Source organism: Rana temporaria, chromosome 1 (assembly GCF_905171775.1).
Source record: "Rana temporaria chromosome 1, aRanTem1.1, whole genome shotgun sequence".
Classification (NCBI taxonomy): domain Eukaryota; kingdom Metazoa; phylum Chordata; class Amphibia; order Anura; family Ranidae; genus Rana; species Rana temporaria.
This window is the reverse complement of record NC_053489.1, coordinates 55,097,659-55,124,209: the sequence shown is the minus strand read 5'-3', so window position 1 is coordinate 55,124,209 and position 26,551 is coordinate 55,097,659. Positions and strand designations below refer to the sequence as shown.

General features: G+C 44.8%; 1 protein-coding gene across 1 annotated transcript in view; it reads left to right on the top strand.

Moving 5' to 3' along the window:
• ADAMTS12 (ADAM metallopeptidase with thrombospondin type 1 motif 12) overlaps window positions 1-26,551 on the top strand; it is a 646,291-nt gene that overhangs the window by 31,653 nt on the left and 588,087 nt on the right. The window contains exon 2 of the mRNA XM_040338094.1: window positions 5,748-6,106. Within this exon, the coding sequence (XP_040194028.1) occupies window positions 5,748-6,106 (359 nt within the window). The remainder of the gene's footprint in view (window positions 1-5,747; window positions 6,107-26,551) is intronic.

The following is a 26,551-nucleotide window of genomic DNA, read 5'->3' as shown; positions in this document are numbered from 1 at the left end:
TATGCAGGACTGCCGCCTCTTGTCTGGCTCCCTCTTTCACATCTGCCTTCACCTGAGTCCCCCCGAGAGTGCAGAGGGAGAGTAAATAAAAATGTAATTAATTGTGAAATGATTAGTGGAGTGTATGGATAACATGGCTAAAATAAAAATGACTGGCTGTTAACCTCCCTGGCGGTATGATTATTTCAGATTTTAGGTGCTGAAAGCGGTACCATTATTTTGCATGGAAATTTGGCGTTTTATATTGTAGGCCTGTAATTCTTAGGAATAACTCACTTAAATCTGTCCAAACAAGAGTCTATTAGACATCCCGGGTATAATAAAATTTGAAACACAAAATCATAAATTATAATATAATAAATACATATACATAATAACAAATAATATAATAATAATAATAACAATGATTACTTTTAATTTTTTGATGATGAACTTTCCCACAAATCACTATCGCTCAATTCTGCAAGTGATTCTAATTTATTATCGCTGTTTTTTAGCTGGTCTAAAACCACTTTTGACATAAAGGGACACTTTTTGGTTGCTATGGACAATCTCCAGTTTCCAGGCAGAAATAACAGTTTTTATTATATAAAAGTGCATGTAGGACACTGGACAGACCACTAGGGACAAGGGGGGTGTGTATTTTTTTCATACAGTACTATAATCTATAAGATTACAGTATACTGTATGTATTGTGTTTATTAACTTTTTTAAATTTGGCGCCGATCTCCGCCCCCGTGCGTCGTAACGTCGCAGGGAACGGAGCTTGGCGGCACTCGGCACTGAAATTCTAGCGAGGAGGACACCGCTCGATCACACAGCGGGGAAGCATTGCAGGATCCAGGGACAAGGTAAGTAACTTGTGCCTGTGGACGCTGCGAGGTGGCCCCGAGTCTGGCTCGGGGGTTACTGCTTTTGGTCCTTAAATTCCACCCCGAGTCAGACTCGGGAATATCGCTCAGGGGGGTTAAAGCGGACCTTGCACTAAAATTGCAATAGTCACTAATTTAACTTCCCTCTTTTTTTTCTTTTTTAAGTACAATACATTGTTATAATATTTTTTAAAACATATTAAACATACATGAGGTTTTGTATGTCACATACAATCACAAACATTTTACAACATGTATACATTGGATTGAACATAAACAGCATTGTTATATAAATTTAATGCCAAATTAACATTTAGTAATCAAAATATATTAATACGAATATTAATAATATGAAAGTATATTAATATGAACAATTTAAGATATAGAGGTAAAAAAAAAGAGAAAAAAGAAAGATCTGAGTTAAAATAAAATAATAAAGATAATAATGAGCAATTTAGTGTAAATTCATATTTTTTTTTTTCTTTTTTGTCAGGGGTATTTAAGGAGAGGGGCCCTTATTAATCAAGCATGGTTCGCTTTTATCTACAAGGTCTGATTTGCCAATTTGCACACCAATATACATAAATAAACATGTTTATATAGTTTAGGCAAATCCAGACACAATCAACTTACCAAGATGCACTCTTTTAGTCAGGTGCTGTGGCACACTATTGCTGAATTGCGGATGGTGGAAGCAAGTGTGACTACACGTTATAAAAATGTTATGTTTTTCCTGCACTTGATTGTTGCACATCTACTATCAACTTTATATCTATTTTTTGATTAAAAAAGCACTTTTTGTGAATCTTAGAATTAAGGAATTTATTTGTTTTTGCAAATGCACTTTTTTGCACATTTATGAATTTTGGATTGTTATTTCACGGTTTATGGAATTTACTAATTCATTGAATATGCAAATAATTTTTTTTTTTTACTATTAGCACTTTACTTGAGTTAGCGCCACATTTATTTTATTTATTTAGTGACTTTTGTATATTTGAAACTTGTGTTTTTTAATCATGGTTTGTTACATTCATTTGTTTTAAATATTTTTTTCTTTTTAGTTTTCTTCAGTAAAAAGGTGCATTTTACTACCGCTTACTTTTCTTTTTTTTAAAGTGCAGTTTATTACCGCTTTAACGATATAACAATGTTAGGAGCACATTGGCTTAATGGGTAGATCGTTGCATTTACCAGACAGATATAACAAAACACTTTCAATTATATATTTAAAGCGAAGCTCCACCCAAAAGGAGAATATCCGCTTCCCCCCCCCCCCCCCCTCCACTGCAACATTTGTCAGTTTTTGGGGGGGAGCGTGTACCTGGTTTTGACAGGTACCCCACACCCACTGCCACATAAGATCAGCAATCAGCAACATATCCAGCCCCTTCTCCTCCCCCCACTGCTTTCTGGAACCAGTGTGTGTCCCAGAAGATGGCGGGACCATTCAGAAAGCGCATTGCAACTTGTGCATGCACAGTAGGAAACCAACTGTGAAGCCTGAAGACTTCACTGCCATTTTCCCTTACTTGCAATGTCAGCGCCTGCACCCAAATCCAATGGACGGATCAGCTTTGGGTGCTCACATAGCAGGATCCCTTTACAGGTAAGGATGGCTACTTATAAGGCAGTACAACTGGTCCTGTAATACTAGGCCCAGGCCCCATCAGCTAAACAGGGGGGCCCAAGGCAGTTTTATTGTTTGTTTCTTCCTAAACAAATAAATGGATTTTACTAGACCACAACCCCATTCCTACTTGCTTACTTGTTCCTATATTACATCTCCCTGGGCCCCATCGGGCCAACAGACGGGCCCAGGAGGTGGGAGCAAAGGAGGGACTTTTCACATTTTTGGGGCATAGGCAGATAAAGTCAGTGTTGCTGTTTACTGCAATTTGGGGGGTGGGTGGGGTGTAGGTGGAGTTAGGGGGCCTTGCTGGGAAGACTGTATGGGGCCCCATGATTACCTACAGCGACCCTAGGTAAGTGTCCTTATATTAAAAAGTCAGCAGTTACAGTATTTATAGCTACTGACTTTCAGTTTTTTTCAGACGAAGCTCCGCTTTAAGAGAGCAAAGGGAGCCAATAAAAGTTAATTGTTGAGGTTGGCATACACTTAAATTTCCATTTTCGATATCGGTGCTACAGCAAGTCACATTTCGTTCCTCAGACTTTGATTTCCTTAGTATGTGTGCTTGAAGCTGTGTGAGGTTCCACTTTGTATTATACCCTGCCTAATGGATAGAAGTAGTCTTCGAAACGTACAGCTAAATTCCAGGCAGTTAATTAGTAAATGTAATAATATAGCCCTGCTATATATGAACCCACTGAATATGGATTGTCTGCTGGAAATAGCATGTATGGACCCAACACTGTATTCAGTTTGAACATATTGGTCCTTCACAAGAGCCTCTTGGACGGAATAGTACCCCCATGTGTACTTATTTCTAAGAGAAGAATATGTATTTCCCAGAAATAGCAAGTTAATTTAAAAGAAATTCATATTTTAATGACCTGTAGGCAGACAGCTAAGTAGACCAATGAAATACATATGTGATCTGTTTTACTTTCCAAACGATTTGTCATTATGTACAGCCGGTCTTGTAATCCATAAGGAAATAAACATTTTTATTAGTACACCTTGGTATAGTGAAAGTCTCCAAACTCTCTAAATAAAGAGCAACTTTATTGTCCTTCAGACCTTAGGGGTGAGAGACTGTGGTCAGTGGGAGCAGAAAATGGCCTGGCATTAGTAGCAGTAAACAGTGCAGATATTTTGTTTTTGTGGGAGAAATAATACCCTATTGTCAGTGGGAGGAATGATGTCCCATCAATTGTGTCAGTGGAAGGAATAGTACCCAATAGCTGGAGTCTGTGGGGAGGAATGGTGCCCCATCATTGGTGTTTTAGGGAGGAATAGAGCCCCATTGTTGGTATCAGGAGGAGGAATAATGTCCCATTATTGGTATTACCATGTTTCCCTGCAAATATGCCTGGGTCTTATATTAATTTTGGCAAAAAAAGACTCAGTAGGGCTTATTTTCGGGGTAGGTCTTACCATGTAATATGCTGTCTTCTCCCCCCCTCTCTCTCCCTGCCTGTCAGGAATCCCCAGTGTGAACTGAGTTAAAATGCTAGTAAAATCCTATAATCCACTCTATTACAGTAGTATATAATGTACAATGTGTGTGTTTCTGTAATATAATTGTGCCAAATACCTTTCTTTTAGCACTGTTCTGCACTTCTGTGACCTGCCGGAGCTCTCTTCCCCACAATTATATTACAGAAACACACACATTGTACATTATATACTACTGTAATGGAGTGGATTACTGCCGACAGTGACATGTCACATTAAAGAGGGGGTGTTCTGCTGTCGGAAATGACATCTTACATTAAAGTGAGAAGCGGGGGGTTCTGGCTTCTTACCTGTTCTTACCTCTTCTCCCATGCTTTCGGCCCCGCCTGGTGAGGGGTCGAAAATTACTTCTAACCAGGCGGGGCCTCTAGTAATTTGGGTGGCCCTTCGCAGCTTTGCGGGGCCCTAAGCGGCTTGCATAGTGAGCCTATAGGGCGGATCGGCCCTGTCTATAGGAGGACTAGTGCCTCATCATTGATGTCATTGGATGAAATAGTACCGAAGGGCCAGATAAAGGTAACACAGGCCACATCCATTCCACAGGCCATAGTACTTCCTGGATCTGGCTAATACATCACATGGCCGCATTGGGCAGTTGCTCACCTGTGCCCCTCCGAGCACAAACATTATGAGCGCAAACGCCACCAAGTGCTGCACGGCTGCAACTTAGCAGTGGATACTGCACAGCATCATGATAGGTGGACTGCCGGGATCATAGGCTGCAACACCAGAATCAGCCATTGGATCTTCAAGACCAACAACAATAAACAACAGACGACTCTATCTGTATATATATTCCCCTATGGTACTGAGAGCCCAGTGAAGGAGAATCCGCCCGTAAGGTTATACCACTTATCCAGTGCTATACTACCCATCCAGTCATCTAGGAACATCTAGAAATACACTACATTATAAAAAGTATTGGGACACCTGCCTTTACACACACATGAACTTTAATGCCATCCTAGTCTTAGACAGAAGGGTTTAATGTTAAATTGGCCCACCCTTTGCAGCTATAACAGCTTCAACTCTTCTGGAAAGGCTGTCCACAAGGTTTAGGAGTGTGTCTATGGGAATGTTTAACCATTCTTCCAGAAGTGCATTTGTGAGTTCAGGCACTGATGTTGGCCAAGAAGGCCTGGCTCGTAGTCTCCGCTCCCAAAGGTGTTCTATCGGGTTGAGGTCAGGACTCATGCCTCTGTGCAGGCCAGTCAAGTTCCTCCACCCAAACTCCATCATCCATGTCTTCATGGACCTTGCTTTGTGCACTGGTGCACAGTGATGTTGGAACAGGAAGGGGCCATTCCCAAACTGTTCCCACAAAGTTGGGAGCATGAAATTGTCCAGAATGTCTTGGTATGCTGACCCCTTAAAATATTCCCTTCTCTGGAACTAAGTGGCCAACCCCAACCCTTGAAAAACAACCTCACACCATAATCCTCCCTTCACTAAATGATTTGAACCAGTGCACAAAGTAAGGTCCATAAAGACATGGATGAGCCAGTTTGGGGTGCAGGAACTTGACTGGCCTGTAAAGGCGGGTGTCACAATACTTTTGACAATATAGTGTATGCGCCCATGTGCATGTAGCCTTAATCTGCACATTAACATTAAACAAAATACATTGTGAAAACATTTTTACAATGTATTTATCAGTGAAACTTGCAAATAGTTTTCTAAATTGTTATTTAACATAATGGCCTCTTTATGTTTTCACTCATTTTCTTTTGCAGAACACCAAGCCAGGAATCTGCCTCCAGAATATGAACTGGTTGAGCCAGTCAAGGTGGACAAAAATGGCAACTTCTTGTCCCACACCGTGACTCATCATGAAACTCTAAACAGAAGAAAACGGGATTTGCAATCAGCAACGGTGCACTACCGCATTTTACAAGGGACTAAGGATTTACTGTTTAACTTGTCTGTCAGTGAAGAATTTTTGTCAGATAACTATATCCTTGAAAGAAGAACTGGAAATAATAGTGGAATTAGGATTACCCCTCGATCAGGGGTCTTTTGTCACTTTAGTGGAACAGTCCAACAGCGAGATGTGGGGAGTGGATATGCAGCGATCAGCTCATGCAATGGTCTGGTAAGAACAATTCAGCTATATGTTTATTTAAATCTGAAGCTTAATCTGCTTATATTTTGCCTTCCCTGGTTCCCCTTCTATAAAGGAAAAGACATAGGCCCATATTCTCTGTAAATGTCCGTGGGCGGCGCGTAAGGCATTTACACTCCGCCGCCCCAAACTACAGGAGCAAGTGCTGTATTCCCCAAACACCTGCTCCGTAGTTTGGGGCGGCGGAGTGTAAATGGCCCGGCGTAGCCACGCGTATCTTCAGGGGGGCGGCTTCTATTCAAATTAAGCGCGCCCCCGATTCTAAGTAACTGCGCATGCGCCGGGCTTAAAAAAGCCCAGTGCGCATGCTCCAGTTCTCGGCGGAAAACGTCAATGACGCCGACGTGTGCGTCAATGACGTAAAATCGTATTCAAGAACGACTTAGGGAAACGACGTAGCCGACGGAAAAACACGACGCGGACCCGACGCTATCCGTAACATGGCCTACGTGGGACATGCGGAAACTTACTCCTCATATAGCAGGAGTAAGTTTCCGCTTACGCAAACGACGTTAGCGACGGGTACGCGACGCAAAATCGTTCGGGAATCGGCGTAGCAGGCTCATTTGCATAAACAAATGAGACCTTCACGTAAATGCCATCTAGCGGCGGGCGGCGTAATTACATTTAAGATCCGACAGTGTAAGTGACTTACACATGGCGGATCTTAAGTGTATCTATGCGAAAATTATTCTAAGAATCAGTCGCATAGATACACGGGCCAAAAAAGAGAGATACAATGGAGTATCCTGAGATACTCCATCGTAACTTCTCTCAGAATATGGCCCATACAATTTAACTAGGGCATTGAAAAGAGGGTTTCAAAGTAAACCTGTGTCCAGACTATGTACACTAACAGTCCCTTATTCAACTCTGTAGCTATAGGCATTGAGGTGAAATTGATTTTTAAATTCAAATCAGTTTGAGAGTTTTAAAGAAATGAATGTCCATAGTATGAGCACAAACATACTTTAAGGCTGACTGTTTGGTCAATGGTTACTGATCAGATGAGATCTTTGCCTGTACTTTGTAAGGCTGGTACAACTGAACACTACATGACTTTAGCAGAAAGGATCAAGGCCCCAGAGGATGGGTCTGTGTTGCATACTCTGAGGCCCCGTACACACGTACGAGGAACTCGACGTGCCAAACACATCGAGTTCCTCGTCGAGTTCAGTGTTGAAGCCGCCGAGGATCTCGGCGGGCCGACTTTCCTCATTGAGCAACGAGGAAATAGAGAACATGTTCTCTATTTGGCCCGACGAGTTCCTCGTCGGCTTCCTCAGTGAAAAGTGTACACACGACAGAGTTTCTCGGCAGAATCCAGCTCCGATCCAGTTTCTGGCTGAATTCTGCCGAGAAACTCGGTCGTGTGTACGGGGCCTGAGAGAAGCAGCGTGCAAGCTGTCAAACTTAGCAGGACTAAGCTATGAGTGGTTAGATTATCTCCAATGCTGCCAGACCTACAGAGCAGTGCAACTTTCTCAGATGAGTTTGCAAAGCATTGTCAAGAGAGTGTCATTGTAAGTTATGTGTAGAGGTGTCAAAGATGGTCACTCCATGTAAGAGCAAAGAATGCATCTGCCATTACTGTATGTGTGCTCTGCAGAGGACATTATTTAGAGGTAATGAAAAACGCTAGTTTGGTCTTTCTCGACTAGGGTTGCTCCAGAGGTTTGTGGGGGTTGCCTAAGCAAAGAGCAACATCTGCCTCTCAGATGAGTGACCAAAAACAATATACTTTTAGCTATCTAAGGATTCTTCCCAATGAAAGGAATATTTTTCCCATTGACTCTAATGAGTTGTAGATACAGTGGGCCAGATTCATAAAGCACTTACACCGTTTTTTTGGTAGATGCATGGCGTAAGTGCAGATTTGCGCCGGCGGATCGCTGCACCTTACCCAGAGAACCAGATTACGCCTCCAAATAGACTTCATCGCCTCGGTGTAACCTTTCCACGCCGGCGCGGCGTTGGTGCAGATTTACGCTGGTCCGATCTGGCGTGGCCATGGTTTTTTTGTTTTAAATATGCAAATGAGGTTTTTGGCCGATTCATCAACTTAAGCTTGTCCGGCGCAGGCTACTCCAGTGAGCGGAGCTGAAAATTTCCGGTGCAAAGGTTACCCCTCATAAAAGCAGGGGTAACTTTGCACCAAACTTCAGAGGTCAGCTGGAGAGCAGCTAAAGCAGCAGCGTTACAAACAAACTGAGCAACAACACTTGCTGACAACACATAGAGGCGGTCCCCATGTTGGGAGAGGCCCTCAATAATTACAGCCCTCTCCTCTGGGCTGAAATTGGTCATCCGCCCACCTGAGGATTCCTCATCAGCCATAAACTGCCCCACCACAATGCAAACGGACCTAGCTTAGAAAAAAAAAAGCTTCATACATTTTGCACCTGCAGGGCGGAGTCTGGGCTGATTCATGACTGAGCTTTGGTAGTGGGTCGGCGTAGCTCAGGGATCACGCCGGGGCGCAGTTCTGAGCATGTGCAGATTGGGGCATTTACCCCTGGATGTCACTGAGCATGTGCGGTCTAAGATGCGCCCCGGCGTGACCCCTGGCGCCACGGTCGGCACTTCATTAGCATAGGGTGACTCCCAGTTGGCCTTACCCGCCTTACGCCGTCTAAAATCCACCCCGCTGGGGCATCGTAGACAAAAAAAGTTTCTTGAATCACCTAACTGCCTCTCCGCGCTGGACCGGTGTAGTCTAAAAATGATGCACCACGCCGGTGCAAATCTGCACCATTGTATATGAATCTGCCCCATGATAGTTTTGACTTGCAGGTCATGATTGTTATGTAATATTGTGGAACAGTAGCCGTCAAATCAAGTAGAACACTGTATACAGATACTGTAGTCTGTGGAGGGTTTGTAAATTTCAAGGGATTTATTTATATTAAATCAATTTATTCTAAGTTTCACACATTCCAGTGCACTTCAGAAAAACATAGTATAATGCTTTATAGAAAAGGAAGTACATGATATTCTGGCTTTGATGACCTCCAGTGCAACGCCTTGTCAGAAGTGTAAGGCCACGTACACACTATCGGTCAAAACCGATGAAAACAGACTGAAAGATCGTTTTATCAGTCCAAACCGATCGTGTTGTGGGACCCATCGGTCAAAAAAAAAGAGAACTTGCTTTAAAATTGAACCGATGGACGCCTAACCCATAGGTCAAAACTGATCGTTTGTATGCAAAAGCATCGGTCAAAATGCTCAGAATCAAATCGACGCATGCTTGGAAGCATTGAACTTTGTTTTTTTCAGCACGTCGTGTGTTTTACGTCACCGCGTTCTGATCGTTTTTTTAGGCACATCAGACCATCAGTCAGCTTCATCGGTTAACCGATAAAACGGTCCTTCAGTCCGTTTTCATCGGTTATGACCGATCGTGTGTATGCGGCCTTAGATGTTACCCAGAGTTCTTACTTATGCAAGTTAAGGGGCTCTAGAATGTCTGCTCTGACTGGAGAAAACAGATTTTGCCGTTTGCATTGGGTTCTGGAGTCCAGAAAATGTGTAGCGACTTGGGAGGGATACAACCTCTAACCCTGTATTCACAATTTCCTGGAAACCAGCATCCTGGTTGTACAGGTGTGCACAACCTGCTTAGTCAAAGGACAGTCTATGGTTCAAAGCCCTTCTCCCTGGAAACAAGCTATCACTGTATATGGTGTGTGACACTACCTAGCACCTGAACTATTTTTAGATGGATCATTCCACCCACACATTGCTTTTAAAGCGGATCTCCACCCTAAAGTGAAATCGGCACCCTCCCCCCCTCCGGTGTCACATTTGACACCTTTCAGGGGGGAGGGGGGTGCAGATACCTGTCTAAAGACAGGTATTTGCACCCACTTCCGGCCACACCTCACGGGCAAAAGACGGGTTTTTCTCTGGCATCCTGTCCGTACCCCGTTGTGTGCTGGGAACACTCAGCTTCCAGCACACAGCGGGAGCCAATCGGCGGGCGCAGCGCGACTCGCGCATGCGCCGTAGGGAACCGGGCAGTGAAGCCGGAGCGCTTCACTTCCTGGTTCCCTCACCGTGGATGGAGGGGGGAGCAGCAGGGTAACGAGCGATCGCTCGTCCTCTGCTGCAGACGCTGCTGGACTCCAGGACAGGTAAGTGTCCTAATATTAAAAGTCAGCAGCTGCAGTATTTGTAGCTGCTGGCTTTTAATATATTTTTTTAGTGGCACATCCGCTTTAAGGATATGGGCTGTTATCAGTGCTATTTTCCACCATTCCAATGGACACTAGTCAACAGTACATGTTCATGCATCATACCTGTGGCTCTAAACTGCTACAGGCAGCATTCAGATAAGTCCCCATATTTAAGCCTATTGTGTGAAAATAATTAAAGAATAAAGACCCAATGGGGTAATTTACTGTTTACTACAACAAAGTTTTTTTGTATATGTTGGCCAATGGAATGTGTGTAGAGTCATGTAAGGTAAGAACTGGCGTGAGCCTCTAGGAGGTCCATTGCACCGGAGAGTTGGCTGTGACTGTCACATTTGTATACACTTTAAGCTATAGTCCTGTGAGCTATTACAGTTTTTCCGCGTACACACGACCGTTATTCATGTCATGCAAAAAGTTTTTCTCAATGTGATTTGTCGTGGTTCCTCTCAAGCCTGCCTTGCATACAGACGTTCGTGAAAAAAAATGCTTGAGCAACGTACGACGGGACTATAAAGGGGAAGTTCCATTTAAACGGCGCCACCCTTTGGGCTGCTTTTGCTGATCCTCGTGTTAGTAAAAGTTTGGTGAGAGCCGATTCACGCTTTTCAGTCCATTACAGCTTGACGAATGTGCTATCTCCATTACAAACGCTAGTTTTACCAGAACAAGCGCTCCGGTCTTATAACTTGCTTTTGAGCATGCGCCTTTTTCCCCCTCGTAACAGCATACACATGACCGTTTGTCACGATGTGAAAAAGAACGACGGGCCATATTCTCAAAGAATTACGCTGGCGTATCAGCAATACGCCAACGTAAGTCCCGATTCTAGGGCCGTCCTATGTTTAAGTGTATTCTCAAACTGAGATACACTTAAACATGCCTAAGATACGACGGGCCAGCGCCGTTGTATATTAGGCTGCAATATCTACGCTGACCGCTAGGTGGCGTTTTGTTCTGCGGTCCAGCGTAGAATATGCAAATGACTAGTCACGCCGATTCACGAACGTACGCTTGCCCGTCGTAGTGTTTTTTACATGGTTTCCGTAAGCGATACGCGGCGTAAAGATAAACAGGCCCCCTAGGTGCGTACTCAATGTTAAGTATGGCCGTCGTTCCCCCGCTTCGCAATTTGAAAATTTTAATTGTTCGAGGTAAGTCGTCTGTGAATGGCGCTGGACGCCATTTACGTTACCGTCAAAACAAATGAGTCCCGACGGCGCATGCGCAGTACGATCGGCGCGGGAGCGCGCCTAATTTAAATGATCTACGCCCCCTACCAGGATCATTTGAATTAGGAGTGCTTACGCGGGTGGAATTTTACGCTACGCCGCCGCAAGTTTACAGGTAAGGTGGTTTGGGAATCAGGCCCTTGCCCGTTTAACTTGCGGCGAGTAACGTAAACGAGATACGTTACAACGCCGTGATATGTACGAGAATCTGGCCCGACGTGCATAACGACGAGAAAAATTGAACATGTTCTAAAAAAAAATTCTCATCGAGAAAAATGCTCTGGAGCATACACACGACCGTTTTTCACGAACCAATTTAAAAAATTGCATTTTTCTCGTCATGAAAAAACAGTTGTGTGTACGCGGCATAATAGAAATAAAAAACAGCAGCGATTCTGCCATTTTCTTTGTCCCCATGGTTTAGAATGTCTAGGAACTGAGGCTCCCAACTGTCCTAATTTTGAGGGACTGTCCCTCATTTGAGACTTCTACAAAAACGTTACTATGTGACTATCAATAAATGCATTTCGGACAAGGCATATTTTACCACATGGTCTAGGAGTGCCCAGGTTGTATGTAACGTTTGGTCTGCCACAACAGACTTTATGAGCTACATCCTTCAAATACCTAACATACCCCTGTAAATGTTTTTGGGTATTTGGAGGACTCTGACCTACCTAATTGCACAAAACCCTTATTACGACAAATTATTTTTTCATGCCAAAAAGGCTATAGCAATTCAGTGGTAATCCCATAATTTCCATAGGATGATCTAAATTATTATAAATGTAAGAAAAATTCAAGGAAAATGAGTGGCAAAAAAAATGTTTGCGATTCAACTTTAACCAGGGGTTGGCAACCGGTGGTGCTCCTTTTTGTCTCCTCAGATGGTTAGGAGGTATGGCTAAAGCCCAACAGTAATCTCCTCTTTCAACCATAAGGTCTGAATGACAGTAGAGTATCCTTCACTGTCAAGCCATTGCAGTGGCAGCTGGTGGTATATTTTTTGGGGCAGCGGCAAACAATCTTTTCTTTTTTTTATTATTTTTTATAGCATCTAAATGACCTCTCTCCACTGTTCTTCCCACAGTCCTCTCTGCACCCATCTCAAACTGCAATCTCCCAGTTTTCTCAGGTGTGCCTCCCCAGTCCTCCCGACTGTGCTCATTCACCAGCCTCATAGCTGCAACCAGTAGTCCCTCCCTGGATATTCTTAGAGTGTTCTCTCCTGCTGTCCTCTACTTGCTCTCTCATGTGCCTCTCTTCCAGGGTCTCAGGTTCCAACAGCATCCATTCTCTCACTCCAGCTCTTCCACCCAACAACTCCTCCCTAGCTGGGCTGACCCCAGGCAATTAAGGAAGCCTACCCCCTGCCAATCCAAGTTGGGGATTGGTCAAGGCTCCCTAAGATACCCCAGGCAGCCTCACCTCTCTTCCCCTCCTCTCCTTCTAGCACTTTCTAGAAGGAAGAGGGAGGTGACAGATAAGTGATGCGGCATATGAGTCACCAGCTGCTACCCTGAGCCACTCCCAGCCCAGAATGAAAACAAACAGGCCTAGCAGCCAGCTGGAACTGCCTTAATTTTACCTACTCTGCCAACAAAAAATCCTCACTCTAGTACCTACCTAACTAGAGGGTGCTACATAAGTTTCTCTTTGACCAGCGGGAGTTTCGTTTTTATGTGTACTGGTTAAAGCGGAATTCTACCCGAAAATTTAAGTTGCCGAAAGAAGCCGAACGTCGGTGCGGCTCTATACGGCGCCTGCGCACCGACGTTCGGCTACTTTCGGCAACTCGTGACGCGCTGTATGCGACGGTCGGAAGGCTGTCAATCAAATAGGAACGCCCAGTCCCGCAGACCATACCCGGAAGCGGCGGAGAACATCTATCTCTAAAACGGTATGTACTGCATTGATTTAAAAAAAAAACACCCAATTGTGCTTCCCACAATTAGCCTCAATCTAATGTTAACTTCCCCTTTTCGGATTCCTCCCCCCCTCCGGTGTCCACATTTGGCACTTTCAGGGGGGAGTAGATACCTGTCTAATACACAGATTGCGCTGTGATCTACATGATGTCTGCCTTTGCTCTGTCCCTATCCCCGCTGTCTTCTGGGAGACACACATGTCCCAGAAGACAGCAGGGACCAGTGAGAAAATGTAGCGTGACTTGCGCATGCGCAGTAGAAACCAGTCTGTGAAGCCATAAGGGCTTCACTTCCTGATTCCCTTACCAATGATGATGGTGGCGCCTCCACCAAGAGCCGAGGGACAGATCGGCTTCAGGTGCTGTCATTGCGGGCACCCTGGCAGGTAAGTGTCCTAATATTAAAGTCAACAGCTGCAGTATTTGTAGCTGCGGACTTTTAATTATTATTTTTTTCGGAGGAACTCTTTTTTAAGCTGTAGCTTCTCTTGACTTGTGACCATTTGGAGAGAACAGCTGTCTCTCTTTATTTTGCTCCTCAGAAACTAATATCCTCGCTAAGAAACAGCCAGACGTTGTCTGGTGACAGTAGGTGCACCAGTGTTAGCAGCGTGGCCTGCTTTGGACGCTGGCTTCAAACATTACGGCGCTCTGGCTTGCCTAGCACTTCCCTATTTGCTTTGAAGAGCTGCATCATTGTGGAAAGAGAAAAAGGGGCCAGCTATAACCGAACAATGAACTGACTGATTGTACGCCTCCGTTTTCTTCAGCACTTGTAAAAATTCTTGTTTGAGCTGCCATATCACTGCTACAGGCGCTATGTTGTGCTCAGCGCCAAGAATCAGACAGCACTGACTTCTATATTAAAGCTTGTTTCATTTTATTGCTAAAAGTTTAACCTTTCCGGTGAGTGCAATGCAACATCATACAAGCTGCTGCGTGAATGAGATTACTGGGAAAAAGAGGATTCTTAACCACTTAAGCCCCGGACCTTTAGGCAGCTAATGCCCAGGCCAGGTTTTGCGTTCGGCATTGCGTTCGCTTTAACAGATAATTGCGCGGTCGTGCGACGTGGCTCCAAACAAAATTGGCATCCTTTTTTCCCCACAAATAGAGCTTTCTTTTGGTGGTATTTGATCACCTCTGCGGTTTTTATTTTTTGCGCTATAAACATAAATAAAGCGATCAATTTTGAAAAAATTCAATATTTTTTACTTTTTGTTATAATAAATATCCCCCAAAACATATATAAAAAAAAAATTCCCTCAGTTTAGGCCGATAACGTATTCTTCGACCTATTTTTAGTAAAAAAAATCGCAATAAGCGTTTATCGATTGGTTTGCGCAAAATTTATAGCGTTTACAAAATAGGGGATAGTTTTATTGCATTTTTATAAAAAAAAATTTTTTACTACTAATGGCGGCGATCAGCGATTTTTTTCATGACTGCGACATTATGGCGGACACTTCGGACAATTTTGACACATTTTTGGACCATTGTCATTTTCACAGCAAAAAATGCATTTAAATTGCATTGTTTGATTGTGAAAATGACAGTTGCTGTTTGGAGTTACCACAGGGGGGCGCTGTAGGAGTTAGGGTTCACCTAGTGTGTGTTTACAACTGTAGGGGGGTGTGGCTGTAGGACTGACGTCATCGATCGAGTCTCCCTTATATAAGGGATCACTCGATCGATACGCCGCCACAGTGAAGCACGGGGAAGCCGTGTTTACACACGGCTCTCCCCGTTCTTCAGCTCAGGGGAGCGATCGCGACAGAGCGGCTATAAACGAATAGCCACGCCCTCGTCCCGGATCGCTCCCCGAGGGAACCCGACCGCCGCATGTTACGGGGGGGTCCCGATCGGACCCCCGACCCGCGAAAAGGCAAGGACGTACATGTACGCCCATTTGCCTGTACGTGCCATATTGTGGACGTACATATACATGCGGCCGTCGGGAAGTGGTTAATGTGAAAATTCTCGGATAACTTTTTCTAAATGGCTAATAAGAAAGAAATTGTAGAAATTGTAACGCTTAACCCCATCCCCCCGCGCAGAAGCTGGTACTAGAACACCCCTGCTGGCTTCCAGATGATGGCCACCAGTGGGATTCAATCATGCCTTGCAAGAATTAATGTGATTGGTGATTCAAGAGTAGGGATTGTGGCAGATTCGGGATTGACAGAGAGGAGAAACAGACACAGAGAGATTGGTAAGGTGGATGAGTCCGACAGCAGCATTCATGATGGATTGAAGGGGGGGTTAGACTATGTAGAGCAGGGGTGGCCAACCAGTGGCCCGGGGGCCCTGTACACACGATCGGTTTGTCTGATGAAAACGGTCCGATGGACCGTTTTTATAGGACGAACCGATTGTGTGTGGGCACCATCGTTTTTTTTTCCCCATCGGATATCTGATGAAAAAATCCATCGGTCCATTTTCATCGGATGAACCGATCGTGTGTACGTGGCATTTGGCCCTTTTCACATGACCAGCCTGACCAAATGGGACCCTCAATTTTACCTCTATAGAGAGTCAGATGTCCATTTACGCCCCGCCTACCTCCAATCCGTAAAACAGAAGGGAATTTGTCCCTTTCCATCAACGGCGGATCAGAGGACCTATAGAGTGACTGTCATCTGCTCGCTCCACTCATTGTGGCCTGAGACTGGTTACCAAGTTGCTTAAGTGGCCCTCACTCTACAAAAGGTTGGCACCCTGATATAGAGGTACCAGATTTGTTTCTTAAAGTGACCTTAAACTTCTTTTTTTTTTCTTTTTATTAAAATAACAAACATGCCATACTTACCTTCTATGTGTAATGCTATTGCACATAGCTCCCCGATCCTCTTCTTCTGAGGTCCCCCCAACAGCGCTCCAGGCCCCTCCTCTTCGGCGAGTACCCCCACGGTAAGCTGCTTTAAGAAAAGGGGGGGGTGCGGTGATCTGCAGCACAGATATATATATATATATATTTTTTTTATCTTAACCACTTGCAGACCGTCCCACGTATATGTACTGCGGGGCTCCTGCTGGTCGCCGTTCAAGGCAGATCACCGTTCTGTGACAAGGGAAGACCAGAGATCTTGTGCTTCTGCTAAGCAGGAACAGGAATCTCTGTCTTCCCACAGTTAAAGCAGCTTCCCCACACACTAATGCCGCGTACACACGATCGGAAATTCCGACAAGAAAACCATGGATTTTTTTCTGACGGAATGTTGGCTCAAACTTGTTGTTGCATACACATGGCCACACAAAATTCCGACCGTTAAGAACACTACAACGAGCCGAGAAAAATTTAAGTTCAATGATTCAGAGAATGCGCTGAATTGATTCAGAGCATTCATGTTTTTTTTGCGCGTGGGAATTGTATACACACTATCGGAATTTCTGACAAGAACTTTTCTTGTCGGAAAAATTGAGAACCTGCTCTCAAATTTTTGCTGTCGGAAATTCCGACAGAAAAAGTTCGATGGAGCCTACACACGGTCGGAATTTCCAAAAGCTCACATCGCCTTTCTTGCTGGAATTTCCGATCGTGTGTACTCGGCATTAGACAGCACTCCCCTAGGAACACATTTCACCCTTTGATCGACCCCCTTCCCTGCCAATGTCATTAGTACAGTGACGTGCATATTTTTAGCAACTGATGACTGTTAGTGTCACTGGTCCCCACAAAAGTGTCACTTAGGGCCAAATCCTCAAAAGGGATACGCCGGCGTAACTGCTGTTACTCCGTCGTATCCTGGTCCTAACTATGGAACTGATCCACAGAATCAGTTTCCCATAGTTAGGACGAAGATCCGACATGTGTAATTGAAATTACACTGTCGGATCTTAGGATGCAGTACCGCATCCGCCGCTGGGGCATTTCGCGTCGGAAATGCCGCCTCGGGTATGCAAATTAGACTTACGGAGATCCACGAAGCTTTTCCAGCTTTGTTTTTTCTCCGTAAGTATTAAGTTGCATGTGTAAAATTAGGGCTGATTTTACAAGGTGTAAAGTTAGTACACCATGTAAAAGCAGACCCTTCTGTCTAGCGACGCGTTTTTTTTTTCGAATTGAATTTTTTTTCCTCGACGCAACTTTATTGACCGTCGCAATCCACAAAGCCCGGCGTAGCGTAATTTTGCGCTATGCACGTTGGGAAAATGACGTCACGAGCATGCGCAGTACGGCCGGCGCAGGAGTGCGCATCATTTAAATGGGAATCGCCCCCATGAAATGAGGAACGCCTTGCGCCGGCGGAATTTAAGTTACACGGCCAGAAATTTCTAGGTAAGTGCTTTGTGGATCGGGCACTTAGCTAGAATTTTAAGGCAGTGTAACTTAAATTAGAATTTCGCCGTTACGCCTGGTCTTTGTGGATTTGGCCTTATTGTCTAATTTGTCTGCCACAATGTCGCATGTCTCATGTCACTATATGTCGCTGAATCGCCGCTATTACTAGTAAAAAAAAAAAAAAATCCATAAAAATATCTCAACGTTTTTAGAACGCTTTAACCTGCCACTTCCCGCTGCACAGTCATTCACTGGGAAGCTCAGGCTGCTGCTTCTCCTCCCCCCAGCTCTTATGCAGTTTGAGAACAGAGGAATGTGATCACTTAAGAAAGGGAAAAAAAGGCATTGAAAGTTTTTCTTAATATCTATACAAAAAGGTTTTGCTGTTCATTTCTATGTTAATAGGTTGTTTTATAAGGTGATCTTTTACAATCGCTTTAAGGCTTTAGAACCACTTCAATTTCTCCCCAAAAATGTGGCAGAAAATTAGATCACTTTGGGGTGTCTATTTTTCACATTTTGAGGGTGTTCATAATGCCCAGAACATAAGGGAAACCTTTTTTATTTTATATAGTAAAAAAAAGTAAAAAGAAAACCCAATGGTTATCATATACCACCAAAAGAAAGCTCTTTCTGTGTTAAAATATAATATATATATTTATGTGGGTAAAGTGTTACATGAGTAATTGCCAATCAAACTATCACATCACTGAAACCTGAAAAATGGCCTGATATTGAAGGGGTGCTCAAATGTTTAACGTAGGAGTTTTGGGGCAAACAAAACATATTAATATGAATGAGAAAAGATCAAGAGAGGATAAAGACTCACCAACACTTGACAGTAGAGTACTAATACGATTTCAAAAGAAAAACAGAATACACCAAAAACATTGAAAAAAATGGTAAAGCATGGAAAATTATTTGTTTATTGTTTTTTTTTTATATCCATTAAGACCTGGTTCACACAGGGGCGACCTGGGATCCGACTTGAAGTTGCCCCAAGTCGTCCCAAGTCGTGCGGTTGAAAAAAATCAATGGAAGTGAATGGAGCCGTCTTCAGAAAAGGTTCCTGTACTACTTCAATCCGACTTGTAGGTAACTTGTACCCACTGATTTCAATGGAAGTTGCCTCAGAAGTCGGATCACTGTCTTAACTGAAGCAACAATACAGGAAGATAACATACATTTCTCAGGCAAACCCTTCCCCTCCCACAGAGCTGATTGTTGTTTGATTGGCCACTGGAATGCCTCCTGTCCTGGAGGCGACTTGAAGTTGCCTTGTAAGATGCCTGATGATTCATACTCAAGTCGTGTCCAAGTTGCCTCCCAAAGTCATGCTAGAAGTCGTGTTGCCCCTGTGTGAACCGGCTCTAACTTTCATAACCGGTTCTGTGTTTGTAAACGAACATCCATTATAGTAGTCTGCTGTCAAGTGAGCAGTTTGGTGAGTCACCATAGGCGTGCGCACAGGGTGTGCCAGGTGTGCCCAGGCACACCCTAATCACCATGTGTTGCACAGATTCCCCCTGCTGCTTGGCTGCAGAGAAAGGGACTCAGGAATCTCTGTCCTCAGCCCCTTTCTCTCTCTGTCTCAAAAGTGACATATCAGGGTCTGTTTAGGCCCCTGATATCTCACCAAAGCCCCCCAATGGTGCTCCTAAAAATTGTAAAAGAAAATGATAAAAAATGATTGTAAAAAATATTGCATAAAATAAAGAAAAATCAATTGTAAAAAGTAATAATAAAAAAATAATACAAATAAACTACTGACAACAGTCCATTGTGACCCGATCCGTTGTGACCCGACGTAAACAACATTTTTTTTAACGGCGCATGCGCCGTCCGTGGGGGTATCCAGTGCGCATGCTCGAAATTAAACCGAACAAGCCAATGCTTACGACGGTGACGTCATTCTACGCAAATCCCTATTCGCGAACGACTTACGCAAACTACGTAAAAAATTCAAATTTCGACGTGGGAACGACGGCCATACTTAACATTGAGTACGCCTCATATAGCAGGGGTAACTATACGCCAGAAAAAGCCGAACGCAAACAACGTAAAAAAATGCGCCGGCCGGACGTACGTTCGTGGATCGCCGTATCTAGCTAATTTGCATACTTGACACGGAATTCGACGAAAACGCCACCTAGATATACACCTACGATCCGACGGCGTACTAAGACGTACGCCTGTCGGATCGATCCCTCATTCCGTCGTATCTTGTTTTGTGGATACAAAACTAAGATACGTAGCCCCCCCCCTTTTTTTTAAGGGGGGGGGCTAGGTAGGAATTATACAAGGACAAGGGATCAGAGAGGATTAAGGTGTATGAAGATAATACATCTGATCATGGGAAGTAGATAAAGAGGTCCAAGATCGGATGTTGGTTAGTACAAGAAGTAGGGCAAAGGAGTGATATGGTTGGGATTTGTGTGTATTGTTATTTAGCTATATGTGGATTGAAGTGACATTGTGTATAGGATAATGCACCTTTGGCTTAAATTTTTGTTATGTTAAACCTTTTTGTGACCTTGAACATAAAAAGAAAGAATAAAATAATTAAATATGAAAAAAAAATAAAAAAATAAGATACGACGCGGGAACTTTGAAATTACGCGGCGTATCAATAGATACGCCGGCGTAATTCGTTTGTGGATCTGGCCCACTGTGTTCATCCAGAAAAGGAAGGGGTAAATTGAATATTTACCAGCCCCTTTCCCTCACTCTCCGTCCTGAAACATCCCCCCTGCAGCAGCTGGTGGGACAGGTGAGGAGGTAAGCTGACAGCACTGCAGGGAGGAGACAGGGGGCACCAGGAAGCACTGCATGGGGTGATTAGGGTGTGCCCAGGCACACCCGTCACACCCTGTGAGCACACCTATGGAGGGGTGTACTCACTTTTATGAGATACTGTAGAGGATTTTATATTTTGCATAGACTTCCACTTTAACCTCAAAACTCCTTCATCAAGCACAAATGGGTTTCTACTACTAGAAATAAAGCTCAATAAAATCCGCAGATTTTTACGTGCCGTATGCTTGATACTGGTAAGTATTAAATCCAGAGATATCCAAGGAGCTTTCATTTTCAGTAGGAAAGCTTAGATATTTTTTCTTGCCTAGGTTTCCTTTAAGAAAAGAAAACATAACCTCTTCTCCAGACCTTTAGAGGCTGCCGCTGTTTCTCGTACTGTCTCTCCACCGTGTATAGAAATGTTAATAGACTTAGGTAAGCTGTGGCTTGTGGAAACCCTAAGTGACATGTACACAGCCAAAGTGCTAAGACTTCAGTGGGAGGCTTCAGGCCGGATTGTGTAGTAGGTCAAGCTGTCCCTCTGAGCCAGAGCACTGCCTGCGCCATAAAGACATTTAACAAGCGTTAGGAGAAAAAATGAATTGATGTTTAAGGTGTTACAGAATAGACTGCGGGTAAAGTCTGGGTTCACACATCTTTTTCCTGCGAATCACAGGAACTAAGTAATTGTACTGTCAGCTGCTATCTTCCTATTACCGGAGCTGGGGAAAAAATGATGAGAAAAACAGCTACAATAAAAATGGGAAAAAGGAAAATAAATATTATGTTTCCAAATATTCTTAAAGTGGAGGTCCACTCTAGAAAAAAAAAAAAAAAAAAATAGCTTAAAGGGTAAAAAAAAAAAGAAGTATACTTACCAGAAATGGCTGTTACTAGGCAGATCGTCCTAATCTGCCTCTTCCTCATCCGCGGCGAGGTTCTGTGTTTTCCTCCTCGTGTTGCCTCCTGGGAAATGGAGGCGCGCTGCCTTCTGGGACACACAGGACAGTATGCCCATTCACAAAGCATCATGCACTGGCGCATGCGCAGTAGAAAAATGTTTCCCTTAGTGAGGATGGCGGCGCCGGGACCGGTTACCTTGCAGGCACGCTCCTGTTTCATACAGCCGGCATCCATAGCCGCCAAGTGTATGACTCGGCCCCACCCCCCAGTGGCCGCATCATTGGATTTGATTGACAGTAGCGAGAGCCAATGGCTGCGCTGCTATCAATCTATCCAATCAACGCCGAGACTCTGTGGAGAAGAGGATGCCGGGGAGTGGCAGAGCATGAGAACGGTAAAGGTAAGTAAAACGAGGGGGCTGGGGGGGGGGGCCCGTGTTTGCCAGATGTTTTTTCACCTTAATGCATAGGATGCATTAAGGTGAAAAAACACAAACCTTTACAACCCCTTTAAGGTTTCTTGGCTGTCGCTTAGTAACTCAAAGTTTCAGGCCCCCCCATACATTTTCTATAAGATTAAGGTTTGGAGACTGACTAGGCCACTTTATGAGTCATGACCTTATGTACTTCTTTTTGAGCCACTCCTTTGTTGCCTTGGCAGTATGTTTTGGGTCATCGTCATGCTGAAAGACCCATCCACCATGACCCATCTTCAGTGTTCTGGCTGAGGGAACAAGGTCAGTCTGTACCTTAACAGAGAAACAGCCCCAAAGCATAATGTTTCCACCTCTGTGCTTGACTGTAGGCATGGTGTTCTTAGGGTCATAGTCCACATTTTTCTTTCCTCCATACACGGTGATCCCCCCTCTTCAAGAAGGCACATCTACAGTCATGCCAATGAACATCTAAATGATTCCGAGAATAATTGGAGAAAGTGCTTGTGGTTAGATGAGACCAAAATTTAGCTTTTTGGCATTAAATCGACTCACTGTGTTTGGAGGAAGCACAGTGTCTCCAGACCTTTAAAGCGGGGGTTCACCCTTAGAGGGCACTTTTCCCCCTTAGATTCCTGCTCGTTTTTTACTAGGGGAATCGGCTATTTATTTTAAAATATGTGCAGTACTTACCCGTTTACGAGATGCATCCTCTCCGTCGCTTCCGGGTATGGGCTTCGGGAATGGGCGTTCCTTCTTGATTGACAGTCTTCCGAGAGGCTTCCGACGGTCCGCATCCATCGCGTCACGATTTTCCGAAAGAAGCCGAACGTCGGTGCGCAGGCGCAGTATAGAGCCGCACCGACGTTCGGCTTCTTTCGGCTACGAGTGACGCGATGGATGCGACCGTCGAAGCCTTTCGGAAGACTGTCAATCAAGAAGAACGCCCGCTCCCGAAGACCCATACCCGAGGCGACGGAAGAAGATGCAGCTCGAAAACGGGTAAGTACGGATCATATTTTAATACAAATAGCCGATTCCCCTAGACCGAACGAGCAGGAAGCTAAGGGGAGATTTTTTTTTTTTTTACAAATGGGTGAACTCCCGCTTTAATGCTATAGAAAATTTATGGAGGAAACTAAAACTTTGAGTTGCCAAGCGACAGAAACCATAAGGATTTAGAGAAGCTCTGTTAGAAGAGTGGATCAAAATCCCTCCTGTGATGTGTGCAAACCTGATCACCAACTACAAGTAACTTCTTTTGCCGCGTACACACGGTCGTTTTTTGTTATGAAAAAAAAAACAAAATTTTATAAAAACGTCATTTAAAATGATCGTGTGTGGGCAAAACGTTGTTTTATGTCTTCTGAAAAACGACAAAAAAAAAAATCGAACAAGCTTCAATTTTTTATGTCGTTTTTCAAAACATAGTTTTTTGTGTCATAAAAAATGATCGTGTGTGGGCTGAAACGACGTTTAAAACGACGTTTTAAAACCCGCGCATGCTCAGAAGCAAGTTATGACGCGAGCTTGAATGGAACAGAGTGCCGTCATACGTGTTGTACTTAACCGCGTTTTGCTAGAGCATTTTGAAAAAACAATGGCCCAGATTCAGGTAGATCCGAGCAATATTTGCGTGGGCAAAGAGCAAATATTTTTCTCTGCGCCCACGCAAATATTGTAAATATTGTAAATATTTACTCCGTAAATTGCGCGGGCGATATGCTAAACAGCCGGGCGTAAGGCTGCCTAATGTAAATGATCCCGCCGGGGGCGGGAATCATTTTAATTAGGCGCGCTCCCGCGCCGAGCGAACAGCGCATTGCTCCGTCGGGAAACTTTCCCGACGTGCATTGCGGCAAATGACGTCGCCAGGACGTCATTTGCTTCTAAGTGAACGTGAATGGCGTCCAGCGCCATTCACGGTTCACTTACGTAAACGACGTGAAATTTAAATTTCACGAGCGGGAAGCGCAGCTATACTTTAGCATTGGTTGCCCCTGCTATTAGCAGGAGCAGCCTTATGCTAAAGTCGCCGTACGGAAACTCCGTACCTTGCGTGCGCAGGGCCCGCGCAACTTTTGTGAATCGGTGGTAGTATGCAATTTGCATACTATACGCCGATCACAATGGCCGCGCCCCTAGCGGCCAACGCAAGAATGCAGGCCTGGGATGTGAAGGCATAAGGAGGCTTATGTCTGTCCCATCCTAGGCTGCAGTCGGTGTAACGAGGTTCCTGAATCAGGAGCACTCGTTACACCGGAGCAAGTAAGCCCTTGCGCCGCGCAACCTATGGTTGCGCGGGCGCAAGTGCTTCTTGAATCTGGCCCAATGGTGTGTAGGCAACGTCGTTTTTTTAAAATGAAGTTTGAAAAACGTTGTTTTTTTTTTCATGAGAAAAAAAAACTTTTTTTTTTCAAGACAAAAAACGACCGTGTGTACACTGCATTTGGCCTTGTTCACCCGACCGAGAATCTCGTTGTAAAAGAAACGTAGTTTTCCTCAACGAGGTTCTTGTCAGGCTTGTCGAGAATCTTGTCAAGCTTTCTTTGCGTACACACTGTCAAGACAAAATCTTGTTGTTCTCAAACGCGGTGACGTACAACACGTACGACGGCACTATAAAGGGGAAGTTCCATTCCACTGGCGCCAGCCTTGGGGCTGCTTTTGCTAATCTCATGTTACTGCGTGTTAAGTAAAAGTTTGGTGAGAGACGATTCGTGCTTTTCAGTCTGTTACAGCGTGGCTCAATTACGAACGCTACTTTTACCAAACTCACTGTATTGCTTTATAGATGTAATATACCTTATCAACCCTCTTTATTATTGTAGCGCCCCCTTACTTTCAGTATGGGAGAGTTATTTTGCTCCCATTCACAATTTCCTAAATTTGGGCTGCTGTCATTCCGGAACTGTCCTGCAGGTCAGTCTGCGCTCCAGGGATGCAATCCCATCCCTGGGCGACAGTTGGTGCCAGAGGGGTTCTGGCAGAGCCGCTTTTCCCCAGCAGCCAATTAGAGGAGTTTTCCCTCGCGGGGCATGCTGGGGGAGAGTATATCTGTGGCGGATGCCATTTGTGGTTCTTCGCGGGTTCCGGGTTCCAGTTGCGGCACCCACCTTCAGGGTGTGTGCCTCCAACGGACCCCGGCGATGGCCTTCCAGGCCGGGGTCGCATGCTACGCAGAGCTCCATGTTCCTGATAGGGGCCCCGGTGACTTACTGGGTTCCCAACTCTACTGAGGAGATCCCAGGCTGTGTGCCGTTCGATGGGGGTCGGCTTGAGGAGAACCCGGAGGCAGGTTGTCCAACAGGGCTTGAACTAACCATCGGGGATCGGGTGACCGGGACATTGACAGGTACACTTCAACTGTCACCCGGTGACCCTAACTTAATCTACTGGGAGGATTCGCTCAATCCGTTCACCTCATTCTAGTATTAGGCCTGTAGCAGAGGCCCTAGAGCCAGGTATGTGGCAGAGACCTGTTCCTCCCAGCAATCTAAAGTGACACTTCGGCTGCCAGGCTTGTGGCAGAAGTCTGTCCGGAGGCACTTCACCCACTCTGGCTAGAGTGGCGACGAACTGTATCTACTACTATTGTACTACTGAGAGCAGGATTGCTCTTTCTCATATCCAGGCCTGATACTGCAAGGTTCTCTCTCTCGCTTCATCAACCTTCTTGCTCTACCTTATGTTGATGTTGACCATGTTGGGCCTGGAAATAAAGCATTTGAAAACCTTTATTCATTGACTGGACATTCGCTCACTACTCTACTCATCAACTGCACCCCTAGTCAACACTGAAAGGTAACTTAATATGCCGATCCCAACAACAACCAGCGGCTCCTGAGGGGGTAGCGCTACATTATTTTTCAATGAATTACTTTTGCAGTGATGTATGTACCTGTACCACCATTTTACTCTGAATAAAAAAGTTTTTAAACACAAAAAATGTTAACCAGTTTGACTGGAGTTGGGCTGGGGAGCACAAGGCACTTGGGGGCAGGAAGTATAAATGTGGCACGAGCAGGGCTGATCCTAGGCAGGTGCGTGGGGTACAGTGCACCCAGGCGCCACAGAGATGGGGGCACTGAAGCTCCAAAGTGCTCCCCTCCCTCCCTCCCTCCTCCTCCTCTCCTTGTCTGTATCCAAAGGCGGCTCTCTCCATCGGCCACTGCCACTGTGTTTCCTGCCCAAGCCTGTCCCCCCTCCCTCCTTCTATCAGAGGAGGAGAGCGAAGCAGCGTCTGTCTCTGTGTGAAGAGAGACCAGCCGTGCAGTGACGTCGCTGGGGGGGTGGTCCGTGCCTGACCTGTTCTCCTTGTCTGTGTTAGGGGAGCATCTCTGTGCTTGAGTCGTTGCCATAGAAACATTTGTAAAGGGGAGGGGTTGGTAAGATGACCACGCCCACACATGTGTGGGCGCCAGAAATATTTCTGCACCCAGGCGTCGGTGACCCTAGGATCGGCCCTGGGCACGGCTACTGAAATCTGTCCAAATGCCAATGTTGCTCAATGGCCAACCTGATCTTGAACGAATTCTGGAACTTCTGCTGGAGAAGGTTTTATTGAAAAGTGACTCAAATGAAGGAATGTAAAAGCTTGAAATGCAATTCTCATTCATGTTTGAAAAGCCCAGCATGAGCGTTAT